Source organism: Kogia breviceps, chromosome 7 (assembly GCF_026419965.1).
Source record: "Kogia breviceps isolate mKogBre1 chromosome 7, mKogBre1 haplotype 1, whole genome shotgun sequence".
Taxonomy (NCBI): Eukaryota; Metazoa; Chordata; class Mammalia; order Artiodactyla; family Physeteridae; genus Kogia; species Kogia breviceps.
In genome coordinates, this window is record NC_081316.1 from 11,847,165 (window position 1) to 11,873,445 (window position 26,281).

At 41.1% G+C, this 26,281-nt stretch overlaps 1 protein-coding gene, 1 long non-coding RNA gene and 1 other non-coding gene across 4 annotated transcripts in view; 1 reads left to right on the plus strand and 2 right to left on the minus strand.

The window, feature by feature from the left end:
* The window catches only part of LOC136794465 (uncharacterized), a 64,553-nt gene that overhangs the window by 27,449 nt on the left and 10,823 nt on the right, over nucleotides 1–26,281 (plus strand). The window contains exons 2-4 of one of the 2 annotated variants that reach the window (XR_010841254.1): nucleotides 2,382–2,592; nucleotides 12,741–12,853; nucleotides 16,788–17,229. This is a non-coding gene — a long non-coding RNA (uncharacterized lncRNA). Of the gene's footprint in view, nucleotides 1–2,381; nucleotides 2,593–12,740; nucleotides 12,854–16,787; nucleotides 17,230–26,281 lie in introns of those variants that run through there. The other variant, XR_010841255.1, reaches the window with a different exon arrangement.
* On the minus strand, nucleotides 10,242–10,345 carry LOC131760721 (U6 spliceosomal RNA). Its single transcript, XR_009336818.1, has one exon. It is a non-coding gene; the product is annotated as a U6 spliceosomal RNA (small nuclear RNA).
* Nucleotides 13,563–15,784, minus strand: OR10V1 (olfactory receptor family 10 subfamily V member 1). Its single transcript, XM_067039366.1, is given in 3 exon segments — nucleotides 13,563–14,380; nucleotides 14,383–14,504; nucleotides 15,753–15,784. Coding segments are annotated over 3 exon segments (972 nt in total).

Genomic DNA, 26,281 nt, shown 5'->3' on the forward strand with positions numbered 1-26,281 from the left:
TGGAAAAGTACATTTAAAAGTAGATATTTTCTAAGGTATATCTTTGGCTTGCATTCTGCAAACTGTATTTTTATGTAGATCATCAGCAGTTTTCTAAAGAGCATTGAATATTGCCTTTACTGTGTTTTTAGAAACATGGCAGCAAACTCACATTTTCTATTATGTATTTGACAATAGCTCTGAATTTATGTTTGGTAAATGTGTCTTCAGTAGTTTCCAGGATTTTGTTGGAATTGAAAAATAGTTGTTATAGCTCCTGGTGGATATAAAAGTTCAATGGTATCAAAAAGAGTTTTGCTATGTTGTCTACTTGTAGAGGATCTTCTATTTCAATCTATTATATATTCCATTCAAATTTGTACAGTTGTCATGTATTGCATCCACTCAAATTATTTTTATCTGGAGTATGCTCTTTTTGGCAGACAAAGAAGAAAAAAAACTCGATGCATCCAGTACAATGTCTATTATATGTAAGTCCCCAGTAAATAGTACCTTTTATTATCCAATTATAAAATCTCTCCATATTCTGACTCATGCATTACATATTAATTGTTTACGTTATTTTTCTGCTTTGTGGCTCACTGTTATCCTATTGTTTAAAAACAAAATCCCTACTTGCCATTCAAGACGCTTTATAAATTCTTTTCTTGTGTCTTAAATTCCATTAGATTTCCCAGTAGAATTCCAATTTTGCTCTGCATGCTAATCAAGCTATTTCCTCCGTTGGTCCTATTCTTTCCCACCTCCATGCCTTTGTTCATCTCATTCCACCCCACTAGAACATACCCCATGGTCACTTCCTGTCAAACTCCAACCTATCCTAACATTCTTAAAGAGGTATTTTCTGCATGAAGTCATTCCTAATAGCATAATCAGGAACAGGCTTTTCTTTAAACTTATATAAACCTTTCTTATGGCATTCCGTCTCATATTATAGGTAATATGTACTTAAAAATTATTAGTCTACATGTCTGATTAAAGTCAAACACAATGGTGAGCTTTTTTTAAAAAAATTCTACACATGTAGTTAATGGATATTTGTTGAGTTAATGTAAATCAATCTTCGTGGGCATGTAAATAATGAGACATCAAAGAAGGTCTAATGATATGGGAACAACTACTTTAGACTGGAAAGCCTTGATCATTCATGAGACTCACAGTAGACTTTTGTTCAACAAATATTTGTTTTGAGTTTCTTCTTTGGGCTAGATGATATATGAGCGTTTAAGTATGCAATTGACCTGAGAAGTGGAGACAAACAGGAACCTAGAGGAACTGTCCCCCAAAGGAGCAGAACTTTGAAACAGAAAAAATTGGGGACAGCTCTTAGTGAGAGGAGAGATTTTAAAAGAAGTAAAACTTCATGGGAAAATGGCATCAGTTAATGAGAGCATAAGAAACAACAGAAAACCTAGGCAGGTTAGGTGTAGATGCTGTAGAAGAGCCAAAGATGAACATGTCAAATTACTGTAAAAATTAGAACAACTTTAAAAAAAGAAACCGGTTAGTACGTATGTTTCAGGCAAATTGAACAAATCAGGGTTCTGAACTGGATTTTCTCGAGCTCAGAGCCATTGAAACTTTCAATAGAGAGAAAAGTCAATATAAGGTCAATAGAGAGTTGCCAAAATCCATAAAGAATGCAAACTGTCTTTTTCTCCAGAAGACCAGGACCCAGAGACCAGAGCTGCTGCAGAACTTATGTGGAGTAAGACTGAGACCACAGTGGATGTTCTTGGGGTTCATCTTGAAACCAAAATAAGAAGCAGATTTGCGGTGGCCGGGTGATGGGGGACAAAGGTTATCTCCAGATGCAGGAGTTCTGCTAATCCTGATATATCTTACGATAGAAAAGAAACTTTGTGCAATGTCCACTTCTGAATTTCAAATGGAGATCAAAAAAGCAAATGAAGTTGGATACCCCGCAAGTTGTACCTACCAAGTCTATCTGTGGTTTGACTTTATTTACCCTAAAATAAGGAATCTAAGTTTTATAAAACCATTACACTTTTAATTTTAGCCTTGAGAAGAGGAAGCTTGAAGATATAGGGATTTGCGGGGGGCGGAAGAAAAGTAAGCTTTATTTTGTGAGACCCCCAGGATGTAAAACAAAAACTAAAAATAAGAAATTACGGAGAGATAGCTTTTAGTTCAATAAAAAAGGACTATCTAGATTGGTTCTGGTTCTGGGCAAAATAAAGTAAAAGCATCATCTACCCTGTCCCTCCCACTGAACACGGCTATAAAACTTGGACAAAAAGCAAGGAGCAGCCATTTGGAGACTCTGAAAAGCAAGTAGCTGCAGGCAGTTTGGGGGAAAAGACCAGGATTAAGTACTACTCAACTGGTGGCTGGTTTACTGCATTTTGTTCCCTCTCCAGTATTCCTTGGCCTGGACTCAAGGCAGCCTGAAACCCAGAAGTGGGTTTTGACAAGGATAGACAGGGCTCCAAGAGAAACCATCTGGTGCAGACTTGAAGAGTGAGAAGGGACCTGCTGGCGGTGACAGTGGCAGCGGTGAGAACCAAAGGCACCTAAAACTCCGAGGGAGAGTACTTTCTTCTCCGAGCAAAGGACCTGTTGTCCTAGAAGGTAGGTGAGCCCCTGTCGATTTCTTCTCTCCCATCTTCCTGCTGCTTGGACTCAGACTTGGGTGCTGTCAAGGGAAACTCCCTTCAGCATAGGGTTAAATAAAGCCTCAGCTTTCTGACCCAAGTAGGAGAACCTTAGGGATCTGGAAAGTACCAAGGAGATTTTGGAGAGGGAGGAACTTAGGAAAATGACCTGATGAGGCTGTTTATGAACTCCTGGGCTCACCCCTGAGCCACATACTAGCGGAAATGATTCCAAACAGCATACTAAAGACTTTGAGAACTGAACTCACAGATAAATCGCTTTTCAGGTGCCAGATTGGCCACTGGGTGGAACACGTGCGGAGTGTATCTGAATATCACATTTTCGTTTTGAAATATCACTTATTGCTGAAAATGGAACTGACGTTGAAGCCACGATGTAAAGGGGTAGTGGTGGTAAGAGAATTTCCCATACTTTGACTCTAATAACCGGAGAAATTACCGAGACTTGTGGTGGTAGTAACCATGCCAACCCTAGTCTCCCAGAAGAGAATGAGGATGGAGAACAGATGGTAAAAATTGGGGGTTAGCTGTGCATGTTGATCATGTCCCAGCTGGGCCACTTTCTAGAGCAGTGGATCGTAAACTTTATTATGTATCAGAATCACATGGAAGGCTTGTGAAAACTCAGGTTGCTGGACCCCACCTTCTCCAGTTTCTGATTAAGAAGGTCCGAGGTAGGGCCTGAGAATCTGCATTTGTAATAACAGGTTTCCAGGTGATGTGGATGCTCCTGGCCTCGGGAACTGCACTTTGAGGACTGCTGTTGGAAAGTAGCATTGAAGAGGAACCAACTTGGTTCCAGGTGCATATTATTATTATTATCCTTATTATTTATTTTTATTGTCTTTTTTGCGGTACGCGGGCCTCTCTCTGTTGTGGCCTCTCCCGTTGCGGAGCACAGGCTCCGGACGCGCAGGCGCAGCGGCCATGGCTCACGGGCCCAGCCGCTCCGCGGCACGTGGGATCCTCCCGGACCGGGGCACGAACCCGTGTCCCCCGCATCGGCAGGCGGACTCTCAACCGCTGCGCCACCAGGGAAGCCCAAGGTGCATATTATTAATTGGAATAAGTGAGAAGCCAGACAGACTCCTCTGTGATTTAACATTTTTGTCTAGCAATTATGTGATCGATATTACACACACGCACACGCACAGTTTGGTCCCTAACCCTAAGTCTAACCTCCAGGAACAGCTCCTTCTTCAACTTTGCCTTTTTTTTCCTTCATCTCCTCCTCCTCTCCACCCCCATCTTCACTCCTCATTCTCTTCCTTCTCCTTCTTCTCTAGCAACTATTGTATTAAGTATTGAAAGAATATATATAATTTCCCTGACGTCCAGAAACAACTCCTCTTTATCTCCTTCCCCTCCCTCTTGCTCTTTCCCTTCCCTCATCTCCTTCCCCTCTCCCTACTCTACTCCCTCCTTATTGTAGATACAGTAACAAAACATAGTTGGAATTTTCTTGAGAACAATTAGAGTTCTCAGCAGAGTGATGACTCAGAGGAGGTCACAGAGTTTCTCTCCAAAGAATTATTCACAAGTTGTTGCAACATTGGACACTGGGTTCCATTGCCCATAGATACTATAATACCTTTTGGCCCGTTTAGCAGTTAGCCACATATTCCTGAATTTTCCAGGTGAAAAATGGATCTAGGTGGGATTCACTGATTCCGTTCCAGTTTTTGTAAACTGAACATATGACATATATCCATTGAGATTTTGTAAACTGAACATATGAAATATATCCATTAAGATCGATCAATCTCTAGAAAATCAAACTAAAGGGCTCTTTTATTTGCAATGAAGCCCACCCACATCAACATTGGATGCTACTACTACACAGTCAGGCCTGTATACTTTTTTTGTTCTCGGAATTTGGGAAGAAAGACAGAACTTGAGAAAGATTACAGATGAGCTAGTTTTAGCAAGTTCCATGAGAAAGAGGAAAGAATCTTTTTGAATGTCAAGAAAGAAAACAAAATTATATTTACAATCTTTCTGACATTAAGAAACAAAGCATGAGTTTGTTCTAATTCTTTTCATAATTGTCCTTTTTAGAAAAATATCCACAAATAAAACTTTCTCAACCTACCCACGTAAACAGCATCATAACAGCATATCTGAACTTAATGATCAGAAAAAGTGGAGCAGTTTTATGTATGAAAACATGTCCACTATTTGTATTATTAAAAAACTGGAAATACCTAAAATGTTTAGTTTGGGGAGAATGGTTTGACTCTGTGTTAATCAGCTATTGCTGCAAAGATGTTGTATAGCAAACCAATCCCAAACCTAGTGACTTATAACCATGAATTTATTTATCTACTTAAAAAAATTGTGCAGTTGATTGTGTGCCAGCTTGGGCAGCTCTGCTTCAGGATGAAGGTTGGATAGACTTGGCTTCAGGCTTCAGATTGTGTTTAGGTCTTCTGCACATGTCTTGTTTGGGGACCAAACGGAAGGGTCATGCTTCCTGGGGCATGGTCTTCTCATTGTGATACAGGAAGGTAAGGGGATTAGTCAAATCAAGCAAGCCTGTCTGAAATCTGTGCTCCATCATGTGTGCTAACATTCCATTGGTCAGAGAGAGTCCGTGACCAAGACCGAGGTCGATGGAGCCTGCCAATTTACTCTGCCTCGTCTAGGGTACAGCCAGGTTACGTGGCAGAGGGAGAGAGTAATGAATTGAGAACGACAATCTAAATCTACAACACACTTACAATCCCATGCTTGAGACAGAAAGGGGGCAGGGCACAGTCCTTAAAAGGATGACATGGCCATTGAGGACAAAACATAAACTGGTTGGACCCAACTAGGTCCAAGATGGCAGACAAGTCGACTTCCACTAGACCTTGAGCCTCATTATACGCTCATTGTAATACATCAGCATATGCTAAATGACACACCCACGGGTATCATGACAGTTCCCAGGTCGACCATAAAAGGCCAAAAAGTGGGTGGTGACTCAGTTCCTGGAAATCTCCACCCCTTCCCCCAAATAGCTGGAATAATCTCCTTCCAGTCATTAGCCTATGAAATTGCCTAGCCCATAAAAACCAACTACACCATATTTCGGGGCCTCTCACCTTCTGAAATGGCCCACACTGTGTCTGGGGAGTGTGTTTCTCCCAGGGCCGCTCTCACATTCTGAGATGGACCACATTCTGTCTGTGGAGTCTACATCTCTCTAAATAAACCTGCTTTCACTTTACTGTGGCTCGCTCTTGAATTCTTTCCTGTGCAAAGCCAAGAATCCACACTTGGTGGCTGTCCCACGACTCGCCTGAGACCTGGGACATTACCATCCTCTGATGCCCCCACTTTTCCCTGCAACATGGTGAGGTGTTTTCTTTAAAAAAAACTTTTTGTTGTGGGTAATGTCAAAATACCCACGTGACAAGAAGAGTTCAATGAATCCCTGGGTGCCCGTCACTCAGCTTCAGCAGTCATCAACTCCTGCCTTCCCTCCTTTCATTTATATGTCCATTCACTCCCCTAGTTGGGCTGTTTTCACTCCTAGATACCATACTTTAGGGTCTATCTCTAAGAAGTAATTTTTTTAAAAAAGCATTAGCCATAATCCCTTGAACAAATAATTTCTTAAGAACATGATAGAATCTTAGTTATCAAAAAACTATGTCTACAATAGGTCTGTAATGACATAGGAAATGAATATAACTTCGAGTGAAAGAGGATAATGTATGACTACAGGTACATTAAAAACATGCTAGGGCTTCCCTGGTGAGAATCCGCCTGCCGATGCAGGGGACGCGGGTTCGTGCCCCGGTCCGGGAAGATCCCACATGCCACGGAGCGGCTGGGCCCGTGAGCCGTGGCCGCTGAGCCTGCGCGTCCGGAGCCTGTGCTCCGCAACGGGAGAGGCCACAACAGTGAGAGGCCCGCGTAACGCAACAAACAAACAAACAAACAAGGAAAGTCTAAGAAACTCACAGCCAAGAAGAACCTAAAGAGACATGACAGCTGAATGTTATGTGGTATCCTGGATGGGATCCTTGAACGGAAAAAGGATATTAGGTTAAAAATAAAGTAATCTGAATAAAGTAAGAACTTTAGTTCATAAGAATCTGTCAATATCGGTTAATTAGTTATGACAAATGTACTTTAGTCATGTTAACAATAGGGGAAACTGAGTACAGTGTGTAGTACATACTCATTCTTATCTAAAATAGATATTCCTCACATTTATTTCCTATTGTGTTACCATGTTGATTGCCTTTATGGCAATTATCACAGTCTATAATTATCTTTTCTGTTGTTTTAACACCAGAATTTAATTTACTAGCAAATTGACACAAAAATGTACAGTAGGCAAAGACTGTTTTCATTGCATCTTTCATTTCCTTACTTCTCTATGTACCAGGGGATCCTGGTTAAAATTTAGAGCCACTGCTTCCTCTCAGAACTCACAATGAAGCATCACATATTGGCCTGTTTCTTAATAGTATCTTTTCTTTTTCTTTGTTTTTTTTGAGCAGAGAAAGGTTTATTGCAGGGCCAGACAAGGAGAACACGTGGCTTATGCTCAAAAACCCAACTCCTTTTAATAGCATCTTATGTAATCCTTCACCTTAATTCAACTGAGCAACGCTTTACAGAGATTCCATCTTGAAATGTAATTACTTTGTTTACTCTATGTCTCTCCCATTAGACTGTAAACTCCATGAGAGCAAAGATTTTCTCTGTTCATTCACTGCTGCATTCCCAGTATGTTCCAGGTTGCCACACAAAGTAGATACTCAGTAAATGCCCATTGAATGAATGAAGGAATGAATTATTATTATTATTTTTTTTTTGCGGTACGCGGGCCTCTCACTGCTGTGGTTTCTCGCGTTGCAGAGCAGACGCGCAGGCCCAGCGGCCATGGCTCACGGGCCCAGCCGCTCCGCGGCATGTGGGATCTTCCCGGATCGGGGCACGAACCCGTGTCCCCTGCATCGGCAGGCGGACTCTCAACCACTGCGCCACCAGGGAAGCCCTGAAGGAAGGAATTATTGATTGTTGTAACAAAGACTCAGAGGATCATTGCAACTGGAGCAGAACTAACTCATTACATTACATTATGAATAGAATATACTTTATGCTTTTTCTAAAGAGAGGTAGTAGAGGAAGTGCCTTTGACCTGGGTTCTATTTCATCTTCCCTCCCTCCCTCTCTCCCACCTTTCTTTCTCTCTTTCTTTTCTTCCTCCCTCCCTTCCTTCATTACTTCCTTCCTTCCCTAGTTCCATTCTATCAATAATCAAAACAGTAATATCCCCAAGCATCCGTGAAGTGTGAATAACATGATATTGCCTGGAGTTTCATCTTGGAAGATGTGTAAATAGGTTGGTAATGTACATTGCTAGGAAGTTACTTCTAGGAGACTCAGACTTTCTCTATCAGAAGGTTGTCACTGAACCACAAGCACCTAGCTACTAAGGATAAAGAAAGTCTCTTTCTGTGCAGAGCTGGGGGCTTTCCCCATCCTGGGATCACTGATAGCAAGGGTGACAAAGAGGCTGGGAATCTTGAAAGACAGTCACAAAAGAAGAGTTGGATGTTAGACCCTGAGCATAGTGCATCTTCCTACATGTTTTTTTTTTTTTTTTTTGCTGTACGCGGGCTTCTCACTGTTGTGGCCTCTCCCGTTGCGGAGCACAGGCTCCGGACGCGCAGGCGCAGCGGCCATGCCCATGGGCCCAGTCGCTCCGCGGCACGTGGGATCTTCCCGGACCGGGGCACGAACCCGTGTCCCCTGCATCGGCAGGCGGACTCTCAACCACTGCGCCACCAGGGGAGCCCTTCCTACATGTTTAATGAAGAGCAGTGGTGGATAACTAAGAAAGACAGTATTTTATGTAGTCTGTGTTAGTGTTTGGAGTATTTCTGTGCTTTGATTGGTGTCTCCAGTTTCTTCCATTAGGTTGTTTAACCTGTACTTCTCCAGATGATGTTTTTTTTTGAGTGTCACCCATTCACTGTGGCAAATTTATGAGATATTTGAAGATGTATTAGGCAGGGTCTCTGGAATCAATGAGGTCAGCATCTGACTTGGGAGATAAAACACACAGGCCAGGAATGTTTCCCTAATAATGAAGTCCAATGTGAGACTGTCCCTTGGAAGTGATGTTATCATAGTTGAGGACAGAGGGACAATAAGAGTCAGGTAAGGCTTTACGGTGGAGATGAGCTGGCCCTGAAAGAATGACTGTGAATTAATGATTAATGGCCTAATTTGATGTTTTTGACATCTCTAGACACCAAGCTGACAGAAATAGTTACTCTCTCCAAAGAGGTCAGAGCGTACAGGAGCACTGCAGTGTTACAGATGCTGTGATGGAGTTCTATATACTCAAGGGACAGAGGGAGTATGTGGGAGAGTGTGGTCACTTGATTCTGGCCTGGGAAGCGTGGTCAGGAAAGCCTTTTTAGAGGACACGTTGCTGGGCTAAATAGCTCAATAGAAAATACATATCCTTACAAGATATCTACTAGGAAAGCGTGGAGGTATACTGTTTAGGTTTTAACAATCCTCTGTATTTTAAACAGAAAAGATTGGATGTAGTGAGATGTGTGCTTACCAAATCATTGAAAGGGATGGAGAAGCAGGCTGTAGGCTGGGACTCTAGGAAAGACTTTATAGCACAGGACTGGACACCCAGAGGAAACATGACATTTATCTGAAAGAGTCTGGGTAATCAAGGAGTCCCCATTGATGGAATTTTTGGCTCCAGAGCCACCCCTCATCTGCTAGACTCCCAGCAGCAAAAATGGAAGCCTCATGCTCAGGGCACTTCTTTCTCCAGGTTACTCAGTCTTAATTCATGTCTTGAGGGATTACATCTGAGCGGCGGAAATTAAATAACATCCTAAGTTGTTAGGGAGTCTAGGAAGTCTAAATCCTTTTCGATTCTGAAGTTTGTGAACACTCACCAGATGGTGAGTTGGAATAGATTATGTACAGGTCAGGTTGCCTCCACAAGTTGTACATCGACTGCAAAAGTCAGAGACCATCTAGTACCATACCCCTGGGTAGGTAGGCTGTCTAATTGGACTGGCAAAATACAGATCAGAAAATTGTCCCATACAGGTCAAACACGTGGAGAATATTCAAGTTTGTAATTCATAATTAACACACACACACGTGCACACACACAGCCTAGCTGGTTATCTGCTGTCCAAATTGCTATCATGCACATTTCTTTTATTTTTAACTTTCTTTATTTTTTATAGAGATATAATCGACATATTGTATTCGTTTCAGGTATAAGACATAATGATTCAATATTTGTATATATTGCAAAATGATCATCACAACAAGTCTAGTTAATAATCTGTCACCACACATAGTTACAAATTTCTTTTTCTCATGATGAGAACTTTTAAGTTCTACTCTCTTAGCAACTTGTGAATGTACAATTCAGTATTCTTAACTATTCTCACCATGCTGTACAGTACATCCCTAGGACTTATTTATTTTTGTAACTGGAATTTTGTGGCTTTTGACCCCTCCCTTCACCCATTTTGCCTCCTCTCCCCCCGCCCCACCCACCTCTGACAACCACCCATGTGGTCTCTGTATCTATGAGTTTGCTTTTTTGTTTTTAAAAATATAGAACACTTCACAAATGCGTGGGATCCTTGCACAAAGACCATGCTAATCTTCTCAGTGTCATTCCAATTTTAGTCTATGTGCTGCAAAAGGAGCGCTCATTTCTCTTTTTTCCTTTAATTAAAAAAAATTGAGATATAGTTGATTTGCAATATTATTTAAGTGTAAGGTGTACAACGTTGTGAGTCACAAGTTTTATAGATTATACTCTAGTTGTTATAAGATATTGGCTATATTCCCTGTGCTGTACAATATATCCTCGTAGCTTATTTAATTTATACATAGCAGTCTGTACCTCCTAATCCCCTACTCGTATCTTGCCCCTCCTTCTTCCCTGTTCCCACTGGTAACCACTAGTTTGTTCTCTATATCTGTGAGTCTGTTTCTTTTTTGATATATTCACTACTTTGTTTTATCTTTTATATTCCATGTGTAAGTGATAACATATAATATTTGTCTTTCTCTTTCTGACTTATTTTACTAGTGGGTTTCCAAACAATAAAATAGCTATCTCAATGCCAATCTCCAGTAAAAATTCTGGAAGTGCATGATTGGGCAGAGAACCTGTAAGCCTTTGAAAAACCTGGTGATGACTAAGAGCCCATAGGAAGTTACTGAAGACAAATTATGACAAATGCACCTCACTTTAAACATAAGGCTTCTAAATGGTTCTGTTTATATAAGTGCTACAGTGTATTTTGATTGTATGAAAGGATCTGATATGCTTCCTATGATGTCCTTCTTGGCGAGATGGTTTATTATAGATTGGATGGCGAATTGGCTATTTTTTGCTGCAAAAGAAACCACTCCAAACCTAAGGACTTAAAATGTCAATCATTTTATTTGCCCAGGTTTCTGTGGGTCAGCATTCTGGCCTCTAGCTCAACTGGGCAGTTCTCCTGCTGGTCCTACTGGGGTCACTAATGTGGCTGCAGTCAGCTGGTGGATTGACTGGGATTCGTCCAGGGAGCCTCAACCTGACATCCAATTTGTGTTCTACAAGGTGTCATTCTAGGCCTGGTTTCTTCACATGTCAGTCTCAGGGCAGCAAGAGAGGACAGGCACCAAAGGGTGAGGGTAAAGCCTCTGCCTGCAACAGAGCAAGTCACATGTCCATGGGTGACACAGGGCTCACCTAAAAACATGGGTACAGGATGATGGGGTCGATGGGGGTGGGGCTCATAGTTGTGACAGTACCGCAGATGGTGTTAACTGAGCAGGTTTCTATCTGGTTGGACAGCAGTTCTCAAAGAGGAGGACGACCATAGATGCTGCATTCATCCTGTCCTATTTTCGATATTTGTTAATGACTTAGGCAAAGGAAATGAAATGTGATTGCAATTTTGACCATGACACAAAATTATGATGAATAAAATAAATCCTGAAGAGGACTTGTCAGTTTAGTCACTTGGCCAAAACTAATAAGAACACAATATATCAGTGTGAAATGAAAAGCCCTCCATGTACGTTAGCAAAATGAATTATGGTCAGGCAGCATTGAAAGCCATATGATAACTGTATTTGATACCATATTTATGAGACTACAATGATCAAGATGAATTAATAGCAGTATAGTTCACAGGTAAAAGTAGCAGCTCCCCAGGACAAAATATCCCCAGTGTATTTTGTTCATTTCTGAAAATTCGTAGAAGAATATGGAGCTAGGGAAAATCTAGAAGGTGACTTGTATGATGAAGGGGTTCAAATATAATCTCCTGGAAAATGGTACGGATGAACCGGTTTGCAGGGCAGAAATAGAGACACAGATGCAGAGAACAAACGTATGGACACCGAGGGGGGGAAGTGGTGGGAGGGGTGGGGGTGGGGGGATGAACTGGGAGATTGGGACTGACATGTAGACACTAATATGTGTAAAATAGATAACTAATAAGAAACTGCTGTATAAAAAAATAAATAAAATTCAAAAACTCAAAAAAAAAAGTAATCTCCTGGAGGAAAAGTTGCTGGAGTACTTGCTCTAGAGAAAAGAGGACTGAAGACTTATAGAAGATGCACAATCGGTCCTGATACATGTGAAGAGCTGTCATGTAGAAGAGAGCTGTTCGAGGGGAATAACAGGATCAGTGGGAGGAAGTTGTGTGTAGATAGACTTTAGCTCAAGATAAGGTACTTTAATAACTGGAGTTTTCCAGAGAGGAATGGAGTGTCTTACAAGTTAATGATCTCTCTCCTTGGAAGCTCAAGCAGAGTCTGGAACACTCTCTGAGACAGAAGAGATCCTCAAGGAATCCAAATCCAATGATGCCCACTTTCTTCCTCTCCTATATTTTCACTTATTAAATTAAATAACATTTCCTCCATTATTACTATGCTTTTTTTTTTTTTTTTTTTTTACTGGGGTGCTCTTATGAACTTTAGGAACAGAATCATGAGTTTTCATTTTGGTTAACAAAACAGGAAATGTAAAAAAAAATTCCTCCTTCCTTTGGCTAACTGCAAAGCCTCTTTTTTTTTTTTTTTTTTCCCGTTCAGGGTCTGCTGGGCCAATATTTAGAACATAATGTTATGACCTTGGAAGGAACACATCTCTGCCACTTCAGAAATAAGGAAACTGAAGCCCAGAGAGACGGAGAAACTTGCACGAGGTAACGTATATTCTCACTGGCAGAGCGAGCTTAGAACAAGGGGAGCGTCATTGTGTGAAGACAGCTTAGTCTTTAGGTTTCCGAATACTTGTGTTCTCATCCTGGATATGTCTTTTGTTAGCTACTCTAGTTTTCTTTTCTAAAAATGAAGACAATGATACTTATTATAGGCTGAGTGAGGTAACCCACATAAAGTACCTAGTACGCAGTAGATGTCCAATAAATAAATGCTGAAGCTCCTCCATCCATGCCCAGGACGTCATGTTGCCCTATGTGATAAAGCTTTATTTCCATTAGTAGTATCCATTTCCTCCGGTGCCTTCGTTATTCTTCTAGAATACTATGTCTCAGTTTGCTGAGGACAGTCCTGGCTCAGGTATATCATCCCAGCATAATTATTATTATTATTATTATTTTTATTTATTTATTTATTTATTTTTTTGCGGTATGCGGGCCTCTCACTGTTGTGGCCTCTCCCATTGCGGAGCACAGGCTCCGGACGCGCAGGCTCAGCGGCCATGGCTCACGGGCTTAGTCGCTCCGCGGCACGTGGGACCTTCCCGGACCGGGGCACGAACCCGTGTCTCCTGCATCGGCAGGCGGATTCTCAACCACTGCGCCACCAGGGAAGCCCCAGCATAATTATTAATCGCATCCCATTTCATTCTCAGAAGTGTCCTGATTTAAATAAGTCGTAGAACCATCCGACCTAGAACTCGCTTAGTGCCCTCCTTAGGGCATCTTTCAATTCCTTGTTCCTCATACTATAGATCAAGGGGTTTAAAATGGGAGTGATAAAAGTGTAGGCCACAGACACCACCCAGTCCATCTCAGGAGAGTAGCTGGAACTGGGGGACAAGTATATAAAGCTGGTGCAGCCATACTGCAGGAGGACCACTAAGATGTGAGAGGAGCAGGTGGGGAGGGCTCGCTGGTGCCCTTCTGCTGACTGGATCTGTACAATGGCTACCACGATGAAGACGTAGGACATGGAGATCACTGAGAGGGGAATGCTTAGGACGATGAAGCTGATGATACACAGAGCAGTTTGGTGAACGTGCGTGTCTGCACAAGCCAGGCGCATGGCGGCAGGCATGTCGCCATGGAAGTGGTAGATTTCGCTGTTGTTGCAGAATGGGAGACGGAAGATTAAAACGGTCCGTGGTAACGACAGCAGGAACCCCAGTACCAGGGATCCTACCATCAACTCCACACACAAGGGCCAGCTCAGGATGAGGGTGTATCGTAGAGGGTAGCAGATTGCTATAAACTGGTCATAAGCCATGACTGCAAGCAGGACACAATCAACCCCACCCAAGAAGACAGAGAAAAACATTTTGCCACCTCCAGTCATAGAAACAGGAGTTTTGCCCATTGAAAGAAGGTTTGCCAAGGCCAGTGGGGCGATGGAAGATGTATAGGAGATTTCCAGAACTGCCACGTTAGCCAGGAAAAAGTACATGGGGGTGTGGAGAGAGTGGTTGATCTGGACAATAAGTGCAATGGTGGCATTTCCGCTGAGGCGGTCACGTACATCACCAGGAAGGCCACAGAAATCACCACCGGTACCTTTGGGTCCGCTAAGAATGGACGAAAGAAGAATTGTATCTTTGCAGTTTTCTTTATTTCTTCCACGGGTACGGCATTGGACCTACGAAAAGGGAAGATGACACAGTCTGTAGAGTCCTCTCATTTAATACGATGCTTTCCCAACCTTTCCGTTCACGGAAGTACTTTGGCAAGTATGTGCACACTTTCATTTTAAAGCAGATCATGGAACATTATAATTTGTACGTTTGCCACCTTTACCCTCAAGTACTGAAGACTGAGAAATCCTCAGTGGTGAGGATTTTGATGATCTTTGCTTGTATTCCAGTGCCTAGCACAGTACCTGATAAGAGAAAGTTTTCCAAGAAGTATTTGCTGAATGAATTGATGAATAAAGTCAACTTAAAGTTCAAAGTTACAAAATAGATAAAATAGGGTATCAATGCATTATGGGAAACATGAGATGTGAAATTTTAGGAATGTATAAATAGCTGTGTGTCGTAGTTTAAAGAAAATTGTGCTAGAGGTACATTGTGATATTGCGTCACAAGCTCTGTAATTTAGCTCAAAACCTAGAGACTTTGATTCAGTTTGCTTCCTCTCCTTTATCCAATAAATACCAGTATTTATTTGTCCCTAAATACTGATAGTTGGTCCTTCAAAATTTTCTCATATCAAAACCCAAACATTATATGATATTATTTATATGTGGAATCTAAAAAATAATAATAATACAAACGAACCTGTTTACAAAACAGAAACAGACTCACAGACTTAGAGAATGAACTTATGGTTACCGGGGGGGAAGAGTGGGGAAGGAGGGATAAATTAGGAGTTTGGGATGGACACGTACACACTGCTATATTTAAAATAGATAACCAACAAGGACCTACTGTATAACACAGGGAACGCTGCTCAATACTCTGTAATAATCTAAGTGGGAAGAGAATTTGAAAAAGAATAGATACATGTGTATGTTTAACTGAATCACTTTGCTGTACACCTGAAACTAACACAACATTGTTAACTATGCTTCAATATAAAATAACAATTTTTCGGGCTTCCCTGGTGGCACAGTGGTTGAGAGTCCGCCTGCCGATGCAGGGGACGCGGGTTCGTGCCCTGGTCCGGGAAGATCCCACATGCCGCGGAGCGGCTGGGCCCGTGAGCCATGGCCGCTGAGCCTGAGCGTCCGGAGCCTGTGCTCCGCAACGGGAGAGGCCACAACAGTGAGAGGCCCGCTTACCGCAAAAATAAATAAATTAAAAAAATTAAATCACAATTTTTAAAAGTTCTCATATCTATTACTTTGGTCCTTTCCCATTGCCCTATCAGTTCTATCCATTGTTACCTTACATTTGGATTCTTGTGATAGCCTCCCATCTAATCTTCCATTTCCCTTCTTTTCTCTCTATAATACATCCTGCTCTCCATTATCATATTATTCATCTGCTTAAAATTTTTCAATGTCTTTCTATTTATTAAATGACAGCTTTCTCACTCCTCTGCTGATGATTCCAGTCTCTCCTGGATCAGACTTTTTTAGGCTAATCCCACTATGGCCCTCAATTATCCCTGTTATATACTGTATGGTCTACTCATTGGCTTCTTATCCATCATTCTCCTTTCGGCTTCATATAATTCTATTTTCCTTCTAGCTAGAAGTCTTCTCTCTGTTGTCTGATTCAAATCCTGCCCACTTTTAAAATTCTAGGTTATGTTCTTCTTTTGCAAAGTCTTTCTAGGCCACTCCAGTTTAAATCTCTCTCTCCTTTCTCTGAAATTCTGTTACTCATAATCTTATGATTTTTAGAGCTAACGTACTGTCTTTACTGTATCTGTATGTTCTGTCCCAAATTATATTCTGAGTTCCTGGAGGACGAGGGCTCTGTCTTATGACAAATTATCATTTATTCCATGTTAAGTGTTAGGCAAAGTGAAAGTACTTAAATGGGTTAGCTTACTTCTTCCATTAAACCACTTTAGTAGGCATGTACTATTATCATACCCATTCTACAGATGAAGACATACAGGATTAAAAAAAGTTAAAAAGTGCTTTGAAGTCACATAAGTTGGAAATGGGAGAGCTGCGATTTGAAAGTTTGTCTATAGAGCTTTTGTCCTTAATCTTTGTTTATACTACACTGCCTCCGCCTATACTTTATATCTCCTAAGTGGTTTTGTTATTTGATTGGTTATAGTTCAGCCATAGGTGGAACTCTGGATGGTCTATTGGAAAAAGAGCACCTAAGATCTGAGACCAAAAATGTTTGATTACAGTATTTCCAGACAAGAGAAGCATAATTATAATTTAGACTGTGGTTTATCTAGTAAATACTGCCCTTGCCAATGCAACAAAGAAAATCTCCCTTCTTTCTCTCATAAGGAGCAGAGGGAAAGTGTTTGGTTAAAAATGATGGGGACTTCCCTGGTGACGCAGTGGTTCAGAATCCGCCTGCCAAGGCAGGGGACACCGGTTCGAGCCTTGGTCCAGGAAGATGCCACATTCTGAGGAGCAACTAAGCCCATGTGCCGCAACTACTGAGCCTGCACTCTAGAGCACGTGAGCCACAACTACTGAGCCTGTGCTCTAGAGCACGTGAGCCACAACTACTGAGCCTGCGCTCTAGAGCACATGAGCCACGACTACTGTAGCTCGCGCGCCTAGAGCCCATGCTCTGCAACAAGAGAAGCCACCGCAGTGAGAAGCCCACGCACCGCAACGAAGTGTAGCCCCCGCTCGCCACAACTAGACAAAGTCTGTGCGCAGCAACGAAGACCCAACACAGCCAAAAATAAATAAATGGATAAATTTATTTAAAAAGAAAGTTTCTCACTCATTGTGGTCTCTTCACTGGGACAAGATAAAGCTGTAAGTTATGTTTTATCTGGAAGCTATCTCAACTTTAGATTATATGAAGTGCTTTTGTTATTGCAAAGAAGAAACCAACTAGACACATTTTTCAAAAGATGGTCTGGAACATATTTGTTTTAAATGATGCCAAAATTTTGAACCAAATGTCTGGCATCATACAAACAAATAACTGAGTGCTTTGCTTACTTCATCCTTTATGGAAATCTGGAGGGATAGTAGGGGTTATCTGGACCCATGTTGTGCTTCCTAGACTAGAATGTATATATTCTAGAATCTAGAAGGTACAGAGCTGTGTCCAGAACAAAGTGAAGTCCTAGGATCAACATAGCACAGCTTTTTAAAAAAGTCAATTTTAATGTGAAAATTTTTGGATATAAAAAAATAAAAACGTGGAGATAGTATGCATAGAAAAAAGATCTGCATGAATTTTGGGAGATAAAAGCATAAGATTTCCAAGAGATTTCTTGGTGGCTGATCACCAAGTCCTTAGGAATGTAAATTGTCTCTCGTGCTAATTAGATTACCTAAGTAGAAAAGATCTAAACGTACTGATTTAGACCCTAGATTGGCTATTACTCAGTGGAAAATAGAATTCCCCAAACTTCCCAAGTATAAAATCTTGACTTGGAACACCTCCTCCTTTACTATTCCAAAGAACACAACTAAAGTAGTAGTCAACACTTCCTAAGATAGGTATGTCTAGCGAAAACTCCCAGGGGATAACTAGTCTTTGGAAAGATGGTTTATCATCTCTTGAGACTGTTTACAATCATGCGACCAAGAACAAAGCTTCATGAGTTCTTCGTCCTTCACATAAACCCCGTACAAGTTGACTAGTGGCCATAAAAGATGACACATACCCACAGAATCGGAGCTCTGCCAGGTTATATGATCCGTCTCTTCCAAAGAGATTGCCTGACTTGTTCAAGGTTGCCCCAGTAGGTCATTTTTTAATTCATCATTTAAATATACAAGGTACTGCAGAGGATGCAAAGATGATTGAGATGCCGTCTACTTCATGGAGTCATAGGGACAAGACTGTCAGCCAGATTTTCCCTTATTCTTCTTCTGTTTGCAACACCTTCCACCCTCCCTTGTCACTTTCTCTAAATTTAAATTGTAGACAACATTTAATAACAAGGGGAATAAGGTAGTGAAAAGGTGATCTTTTAACTAAGTCAGTAAACTGTCTCTTTGATTGTACAACCAGATTTTAGGAGAATGCATTCATTAAAAAGAGCATACAAATTTGGAGGAGATGATGATTCCTAGCAAGATGGTAGACGGTAGGCTATGTTGGAATTGAATGATGTGTTTAGGATCCCAGCTTTGCTACTTATTAATTTTGTGATCTTGCTAGCTCATTTGCTCTAAGACCCCATTTGCTCAGGATAACACCTCACTACTTTACAAAATTGTCATGATGTGCAAATGAAACAATGTCCATAAAAGAACCTACAGGAATGTCTGGCACATATTAACTGTTCAGTAAAGTATATTGATTCATTGGTTCCTTCCTGATCTATCCTGAGACTGAAAAAGATTTACATGGCTGAGTAGACAGAATTCCTGGCCGGTCTATCTAACATTTTCTGGGAGAAATTTTGTATTACATCTGGTTCCACTACTAACTTCCTGTGTCACCTTATATTGCAGAATCCCTCTTTCAGTAGAGTGAAGGATGAGCACTGTTTCATCTACTTATAAATTAGTTGTTACAGTTAAAAGATAGTTTATATAAAATGTCCTGACTTTAGGTTTATCTACATGGCCTAATTGAAATTTATGTTATACCTGTTAGCACAAATTTGGACTCACCTGAAGAGGAAAATGAAATCTTAATTTGGGAGTTTTGACTGTGGGATAAACAGGGAAGGGAGAATAATGTTCCAACCATCATTCGGGGGACAAAAGCCCTGCTTGGAGCATAGGTATTTGTTTCTGCTAAAGTTACTCATAGCAGCTGGAAGATTCCAACATCAGATGGATATATTTATTTTTACAAGACATCTTTGAATAACATTTTCTATATGTCAATATAAATGAATTTTATATGTGAATTTATGAATTCATACATATTCATAAAATTAATTCATAAAATAAAATACGAATTTTACATATGTCGGTAGATCTGAAGAAAGTATGTCTGAAGAGAATATTTTTACTTTCTGGAAGAGACTCTAAGAGTATTTTCTGGCAGCAGCATCTGGAAAGAAGAGCTAAAGTCGTGCCCCTTTACAACTTTAAAAAAAAATTATTTTACTTCATTTTTATTTTTTCCTTTTTTTAAAAAATTGAAGTATAGTTGATTTACCATGCTGTGCCAATCTCTGCTGTACAGCAAAGTGACTCAGTTATACACACATATAGTCACACATAGGCTCTGGACGGCTTCACGGGCCTAGCCGCTCCGCAGCATGTGGGCTCTTCCCGGACCGGGGCACGAACCCGCGTCCCCTGCATCGGCAGGCGGACTCTCAACCACTGAGCCACCAGGGAAGCCCCCACACATAGTCTTTTAAATATTCTTTTCCATTATAGTTTATCCCAGGAGATTGGATATAGTTCCCTGTGCTATACAGTAGGACCTTGTTGTTTATCCATTCTATATATAATAGTTTGCATCTGCTAATTCCAGACTCCCAGTCCATCCCGTCCCCCCATCTCCCTTGGCAACCACAAGTCTGATCTCTATGTCTGCAAGTCTGTTTCTGTTTCATAAATATGTTCATTTGTGCCATATTTTAGATTCCACATATAAGTGATATCATATGGTATTTAAATGGCATTCTTTTTTCTTTTTTTTTTTTTGCGTTATGGGGGCCTCTCACTGTTGTGGCCTCTCCCGTTGCGGAGCACAGGCTCCGGACGCGCAGGCTCGGCGGCCATGGCTCACGGGCCCAGCCGCTCCGCGGCATGTGGGATATTCCCGGACCAGGGCACGAACCAGCGTCCCCTGCATAGGCAGGCGGACTCTAAACCACTGCGCCACCAGGGAAGCCCTATTTTTTCTTCTTAATGGCTGAGTAGTGTTCCATTGTATATATGTACCACATCTTTTTTTATCCATTCATCTATTGATGGACACTTAGGTTGTTTCCATGTCTTGGCTATTGTGAATACTGCTGCTATGAACATGGGGGTGTGTGTATCTTTTTTTATAGCCCAGGAGTGGGGTTGCTGGATCATTCCCTTAACTGTTAATAGGTTGAGTCATATAGAATTTGCTTCTGAAAGTCAGTAATGGTAGCATATAGGCAATCGCACATAATACTTTTCAGCATAATACTTTTACAAGCATAATTTGAGTATATCAAATGACATATTCAGACACTCAACAAAAAGTTATGATTCTCCTACTGCATAATAATAGGTAACATTTATTGGGTACTGTGAACCATGCTAATCATTTTACAGGCATCCTTTCACTTGAGGGGTCCTTCAGTCCTATGCAACATGTACCTTTATTGTCTGTATTTTTTTCAGATGAAGAAACTCATGCTTAAAGCTTTAACCAACTTGCCCAGCTAGTAAATGGCAAAATAACACAATTCTTAGGTCAGTCAGAAGCAAGTCTAAGCTTCTATCACAAAAATAAATTGTACCTCACTGAACAATGCGTGTAAGGCTGACTTGATAGGTGTCCTAGAGAGACAAATCCTTTCATGCTAATTGTCCTTTATCTACAAACTATTTCACTGTAAAGTAACATGCCACAAGCCTTTCTCAGATCCTTACAAAGTCAGTGCTCAGTGCCCTGATTTGTAATCTCTCTCTCTTTCCTTTTTGCTCCTTCATTTCGTCCTCTCTCACCAACTACTCATTTAACCAATATTTATTTTAATAAATCTTAAAAAAATATTTATTAAGACCCTCCTCTGTGTAAGGCATAGTTCTAGTTTCTAGGAGAAGAGGGAAAAGTGTAGAGAATGAGAGGGGGTGTCAATACACAAAGAGGTCAAAACTGAATGAGAGATGTAGTAATAAAAAGAATACAAGTCAAATTCAGCTAAGGGCTGTTGTAAAAGGACAATGTGTTAGGAAAGTGCAGGCGTATCTCTCTTTTCCAAAAATGCTTTTTGAAAAATTGCATGTAATTAGAATTATTTTTTAATGCATACGGGGGTTTCTTTTTTTTTTTTTAACAGGAGAAAATCAAATTTAATTTTGTATGTACCAGAACATATGGGGGATTCTTAATGAGAAGAAACCTTCTAGCCATTCCTTTTATAACAGAAGTAGATATTTTCTAATTCTTCAGCTTCTATTGACATTTGGGATGACAGATATATTTTTAAACTGGAGAAACCTTGAACGTACTAACATTATATTTCAAGGCCAGTTAGTTTCGGACTCAGTCTGTTCTAGAACATGATCCCGTGTCTATTTTGGACAGAGCCTCCTTCTTGCCATCAGTCATTTTGAAGAACATGGATTTCACAGTATGCATTCTTGAATTCTCCTTAAACTGTCTTGTATAGGACACTGGTTCTGAGTCAAAACCGAACTTTTACTCTTTCTGGGAAAAGCTCCACTCCATACTTAGCTCTGTTCCTTGGCCAATGTCCACAGCAAGCCTTGTCCCGGTTGCAAGCTAGGAGGTTTCCTAATTTTCTAAAATCTGGAGTCTGGAAGGAGATTCTTACCTTTTAATGTACTCATGTGGATTGCAAGCCATTGCAGATTTACACGGATCCTTTGCTAAATGCTGAGGACCCCAGTGGTCTGTCCTCAGAAGATCTGTGGGCTGGCATGCTTACCACTTCTAGATTCACGTACCTCACTGATTCAGGGCACTATGTTAAAGCTCTTCTCAAACTAGATCTGATTCCTATCTGATCAATTCTGGGACTGAGAGTTTGGTCCATCCTGCTGCTTCTTTGTATAAGGTAACATGCGGCTATACTTATATCTCTGTAGCCTGGAACTTACCTTTGAAGTTCCCTTGATATTTGGATTTGAAATTATCATCAAATAATGACATTCATAGTAACTAAGCTGGCTAAAGTGACACTCTTGGTCCCCTGAGATGACTTGGGAAGGTCTGCTTGGGAAGCATAAAACAACAAGATTAAATTCAGTGTTCCTAAGAGTTCAAATTGCATCAGGATTATTCCATTGGTACAGCCTCCCTAAGGATTATTTTTTAGTCACTTGTTGATGAATTCAGTGATGAGGTCAGTTGAGAAAAAGAAAAATCACTATTTTCACTTGATTTACCTTGAAATAATATTCAAAAAAGAAAATTTCCACATACGGCATTATTCATTGTTTTTTTTTTTTTGTTCTTTTCCATATTCTGCAATATCCCCTTTTCTCTTTGCTTCTGGGAAATTAATTCCTCTTGACTTTACTCTCTGATATTCCTTCTTAGTCTACTTTGCTGGCTTCTATACTTGCCCTAACTCCCACTCAGGCTGGATCTTGGCCCCAGGCCCTCTTTTCTATTTACAGTTTTTTGGTAGGTAATCCAGTTTAGTTTTTTTCTTTAAATGCAAAAACAGGCTGATAACTCTCAGATATGTTATTTGCAGCCTAACTTTGTCCCTGAACTCCAGACTAGTACATCCACTGTCTAGCTGACATCACGATTTGGATCCTAGTAAGTATCTCACATTGAACATATCAAAACCAGAACTTTTCACCCACCACCTGCTTGGGTGTTCTGTACTGAGCCATTCAAATCCTGACAGTAGTCTCTCAATTTACTGGACATTTGGGACTTGCTTGGTGGTGCAGTGGTTAAAAATCTGCCTGCCAATGCAGGGACACAGGTTTGATCCCTGCTTGGGGAAGATCCCATATGCTGCGGAGCAACTAAGCCCATGTGCCACAACGACTGAAGCCCACGTGCCCTAGAGCCCGTGCTGTGCAACAAGAGAAGCCACCGCAATGAGAAGCCTGTGCACCACAACGAAGAGTAGCCCCTGCTCGCTGCAACAACGAAGACCCAACGCTGCCAAAAAAATTTTTACTTGACATCGATGAAACTAATGCTCCGTTCAGGGCTTCCCTGGTGGCACAGTGGTTAAGAATCCGCCTGCCAATGCAGGGGACACGGGTTCAAGCCCTGGTACGGGAAGATCCCACATGCCGCAAAGCATGTAAGCCCGTGAGCCACAATTACTGAGCCTGAGCTCTAGAGCCTGCGAGCCACAACTATTGAGCCCGCGAGCCACAACTACTGAAGCCCGGGCGCCTAGACGCCATGCTCCCCAACAAGAGAAGCCACCGCAATGAGAAGTCTGCGCACCGCAATGAAGAGTAGCCCCCACTCGCCGCAACTAGAGAAAGCCCGTGAGCAGCAACGAAGACCCAATGCAGCCAAAAATAAATAAAATAAACAAATAAATAATGCTTCATTCAATTTCATGTAAAGCACCTGAAGAGATGGTTTTCTTTCAGTGTCTCTTAGAGAAATGGGGACCATCTAGAGCTTTTTTTTATTAAAAAAAATTTTTTTTAAGGTTTTTCATGAAATCATAGAACTAGAAGGGATTTTAGAGGTCACGTAGTGGGTGACCATATCTTGGATCTCCATATCTCAAAGGGCCTTCAAGGTTATTAATGGAGTTTTCAAGGTAATTTTAATATTTCAAAAGCCCTAGCATATGTCATTCATTTTCTTGGGATACATCTATACATGTATTATTATTATTACTACTACTCTTTGTTTTTTGTTTGTTTAAAAGATAGAGTTAGGCAGATAGAAATTTTCAAAACTTGGGGGTTGGAGGTAATACATAAGAACAGTTAAAAGAGTAGATCTAGGGCTTCCCTGGTGGCGCAGTGGTTGAGAGTCCGCTTGCCGATGCAGGGGACACGGGTTCGTGCCCCGGTCCGGGAAGATCCCACGTGCCACGGAGCGGCTGGGCCCGTGAGCCGTGGCCGCTGCGCCTGCGCGTCCAGAGCCTGTGCTCCGCAACGGGAGAGGCCACAACAGTGAGAGGCCCGCGTAACGCAAAAAAAGAAAAAAAAAAAAAAAAAAGAGTAGGTCTAATTCAGACAGACTTGGATGCAAACCATGACTCAGCCACTGACTCTATATGTGCCCTTGGGTACATTAAATATATTTTCTAAGCCTTGGTTACCTCATCTGTGAAGTGGCAATGATAGTACTGTTCCCCTCTCATAGAGAAGTTGTGGAGATGGAATGGGATAATGCATATGCAGTATTCATTATGTTACATAACACTTTATTAGCTTTAAAGGGATTATTGTGGGCTTTATGGAGAAAACACTGTAACATTCATATGGTGCAGAGAATGTTAAGAGCTACTGACTATTCAACCTTCCTTCCAATACAGATACTTATGCTCAATATTTTATTTTTCAGCTTTGTTGAGGTATAATTGACAAATAAAATTTGTACGTATTTAAGGTGTACAATGTGACATTTTGTTATACATTGTGAAATGATTACCACGATCAAGCTAATTAGTATAACTTTCATCTCATATAGTTGTGGGGTTTTTTTTTTGTTTTTTGGGGTTTTTTTTTTTTTGCGGTACGCGGGCCTCTCACTGTCGTGGCCTCTCCCGTTGCGGAGCACAGGCTCCGGACGCGCAGGCTCAGCGGCCATGGCTCACGGGCCCAGCCACTCCGCGGTATGTGGGATCTTCCCGGACCAGGGCACGAACCCGCATCCCCTGCATTGGCAGGCGGACCCTCAACCACTGTGCCACCAGGGAGGCCCGTGAAGGCCTTTTAATGCACTGAATTCATACACTATATTATTTAATGACTATAGAACAGTTAGATATTTTTGTTCCCTATATGTTGTGTGATCTGCTTCTTTCTTTTAGATACAGAAACAATACTACTAGAAATAGCTTTATATGAATACCTTTTTCATCCCTTTGACTTGCTTCTTTAGAATTAATTCCCAGCAGTAGGAATATTAAGTGTCTAATTTTTTTTTTAAAGATTCCCAACTAGGAGATGATGTACTGTCTCCTATAGACAGAATATAGCAAATCATTATTCTTCCCCAAGTCCATATATACAAAGCTGAAACCTGCGAAGGAGACAAATATGAGGACATGTTCATGGCAAGCCAACACGGAGTAGTGGTTACGTGTGTACAATCTGCAGCATTTGGCCAGGGTTGGAGTCTATGCTTTGGTTTTTCTCATCTGTTAAATAAGGACAATAATGGCTCCTACCTCATAAGTTTATTTTGAGGAGCAAATGAGTTAATTGGCATAAAGTGCTTGGAATAGTCCCTGACACCCAATAAATGTCAGTCATTATTATTTGTAATGCAGTGGACATTAAGAGGCCCTCAATACCCATTAGCTGGCATTTTAGTTTTATTTTGTTTTACAGTTTTCTCTGGTGGGACTCAGGATACTTGGCTTTGTCAAGTTGGCTTCATTATTTTAAAAAAATTGAGTTGCATTTACTATATGCAAATTATGTGTGAGTATGTGTGTTAAGGCAAATGAAATAGAGAAGCTGCCCTCAAAGATGCTAATAGTGTATTGTGTAGCCAGGGAGACAGGCATATACACACGTAACTCAAGAGTGAACAGGGTAGAGTGAAAGGAATGTGTTGACCACGTACCAAGTGTGAAAGAGCCAGTTTCAAGCTTCCAAATCAGCACTTTCCTTTGAAGTGCTTGGTGCTTCTGGCCAGGATGGCTTTGGTTCAGATGTTTCCATAGAACAGCTGATGCACAGGGATTGTTCTGCAGTAGGCATTCCGGGAGAGCAGCCTGGCTAGAAAGACAAACTTCCTTCAATTCCATTCCAGGGGCCATTGATGATAAGTTACCTGAATGAAGGATGAACTGCACATTCATGGAATGACCGTTTTCTTAGCGAAAATGTAGTGATCGGTTGTGGTTAGAGAAACTTTTTTCTGAATTTCTGTATAAATTGCTTACTTTGCTTTAAAAATGTGCAAAATCTTGTACTCCACGGTTTGAGGACGGCACTGCTTGTTTCTCCTTTTGGCATGTTATAAGTTTGCAATTAATTAAAATGATAAGAGTATTGATGTT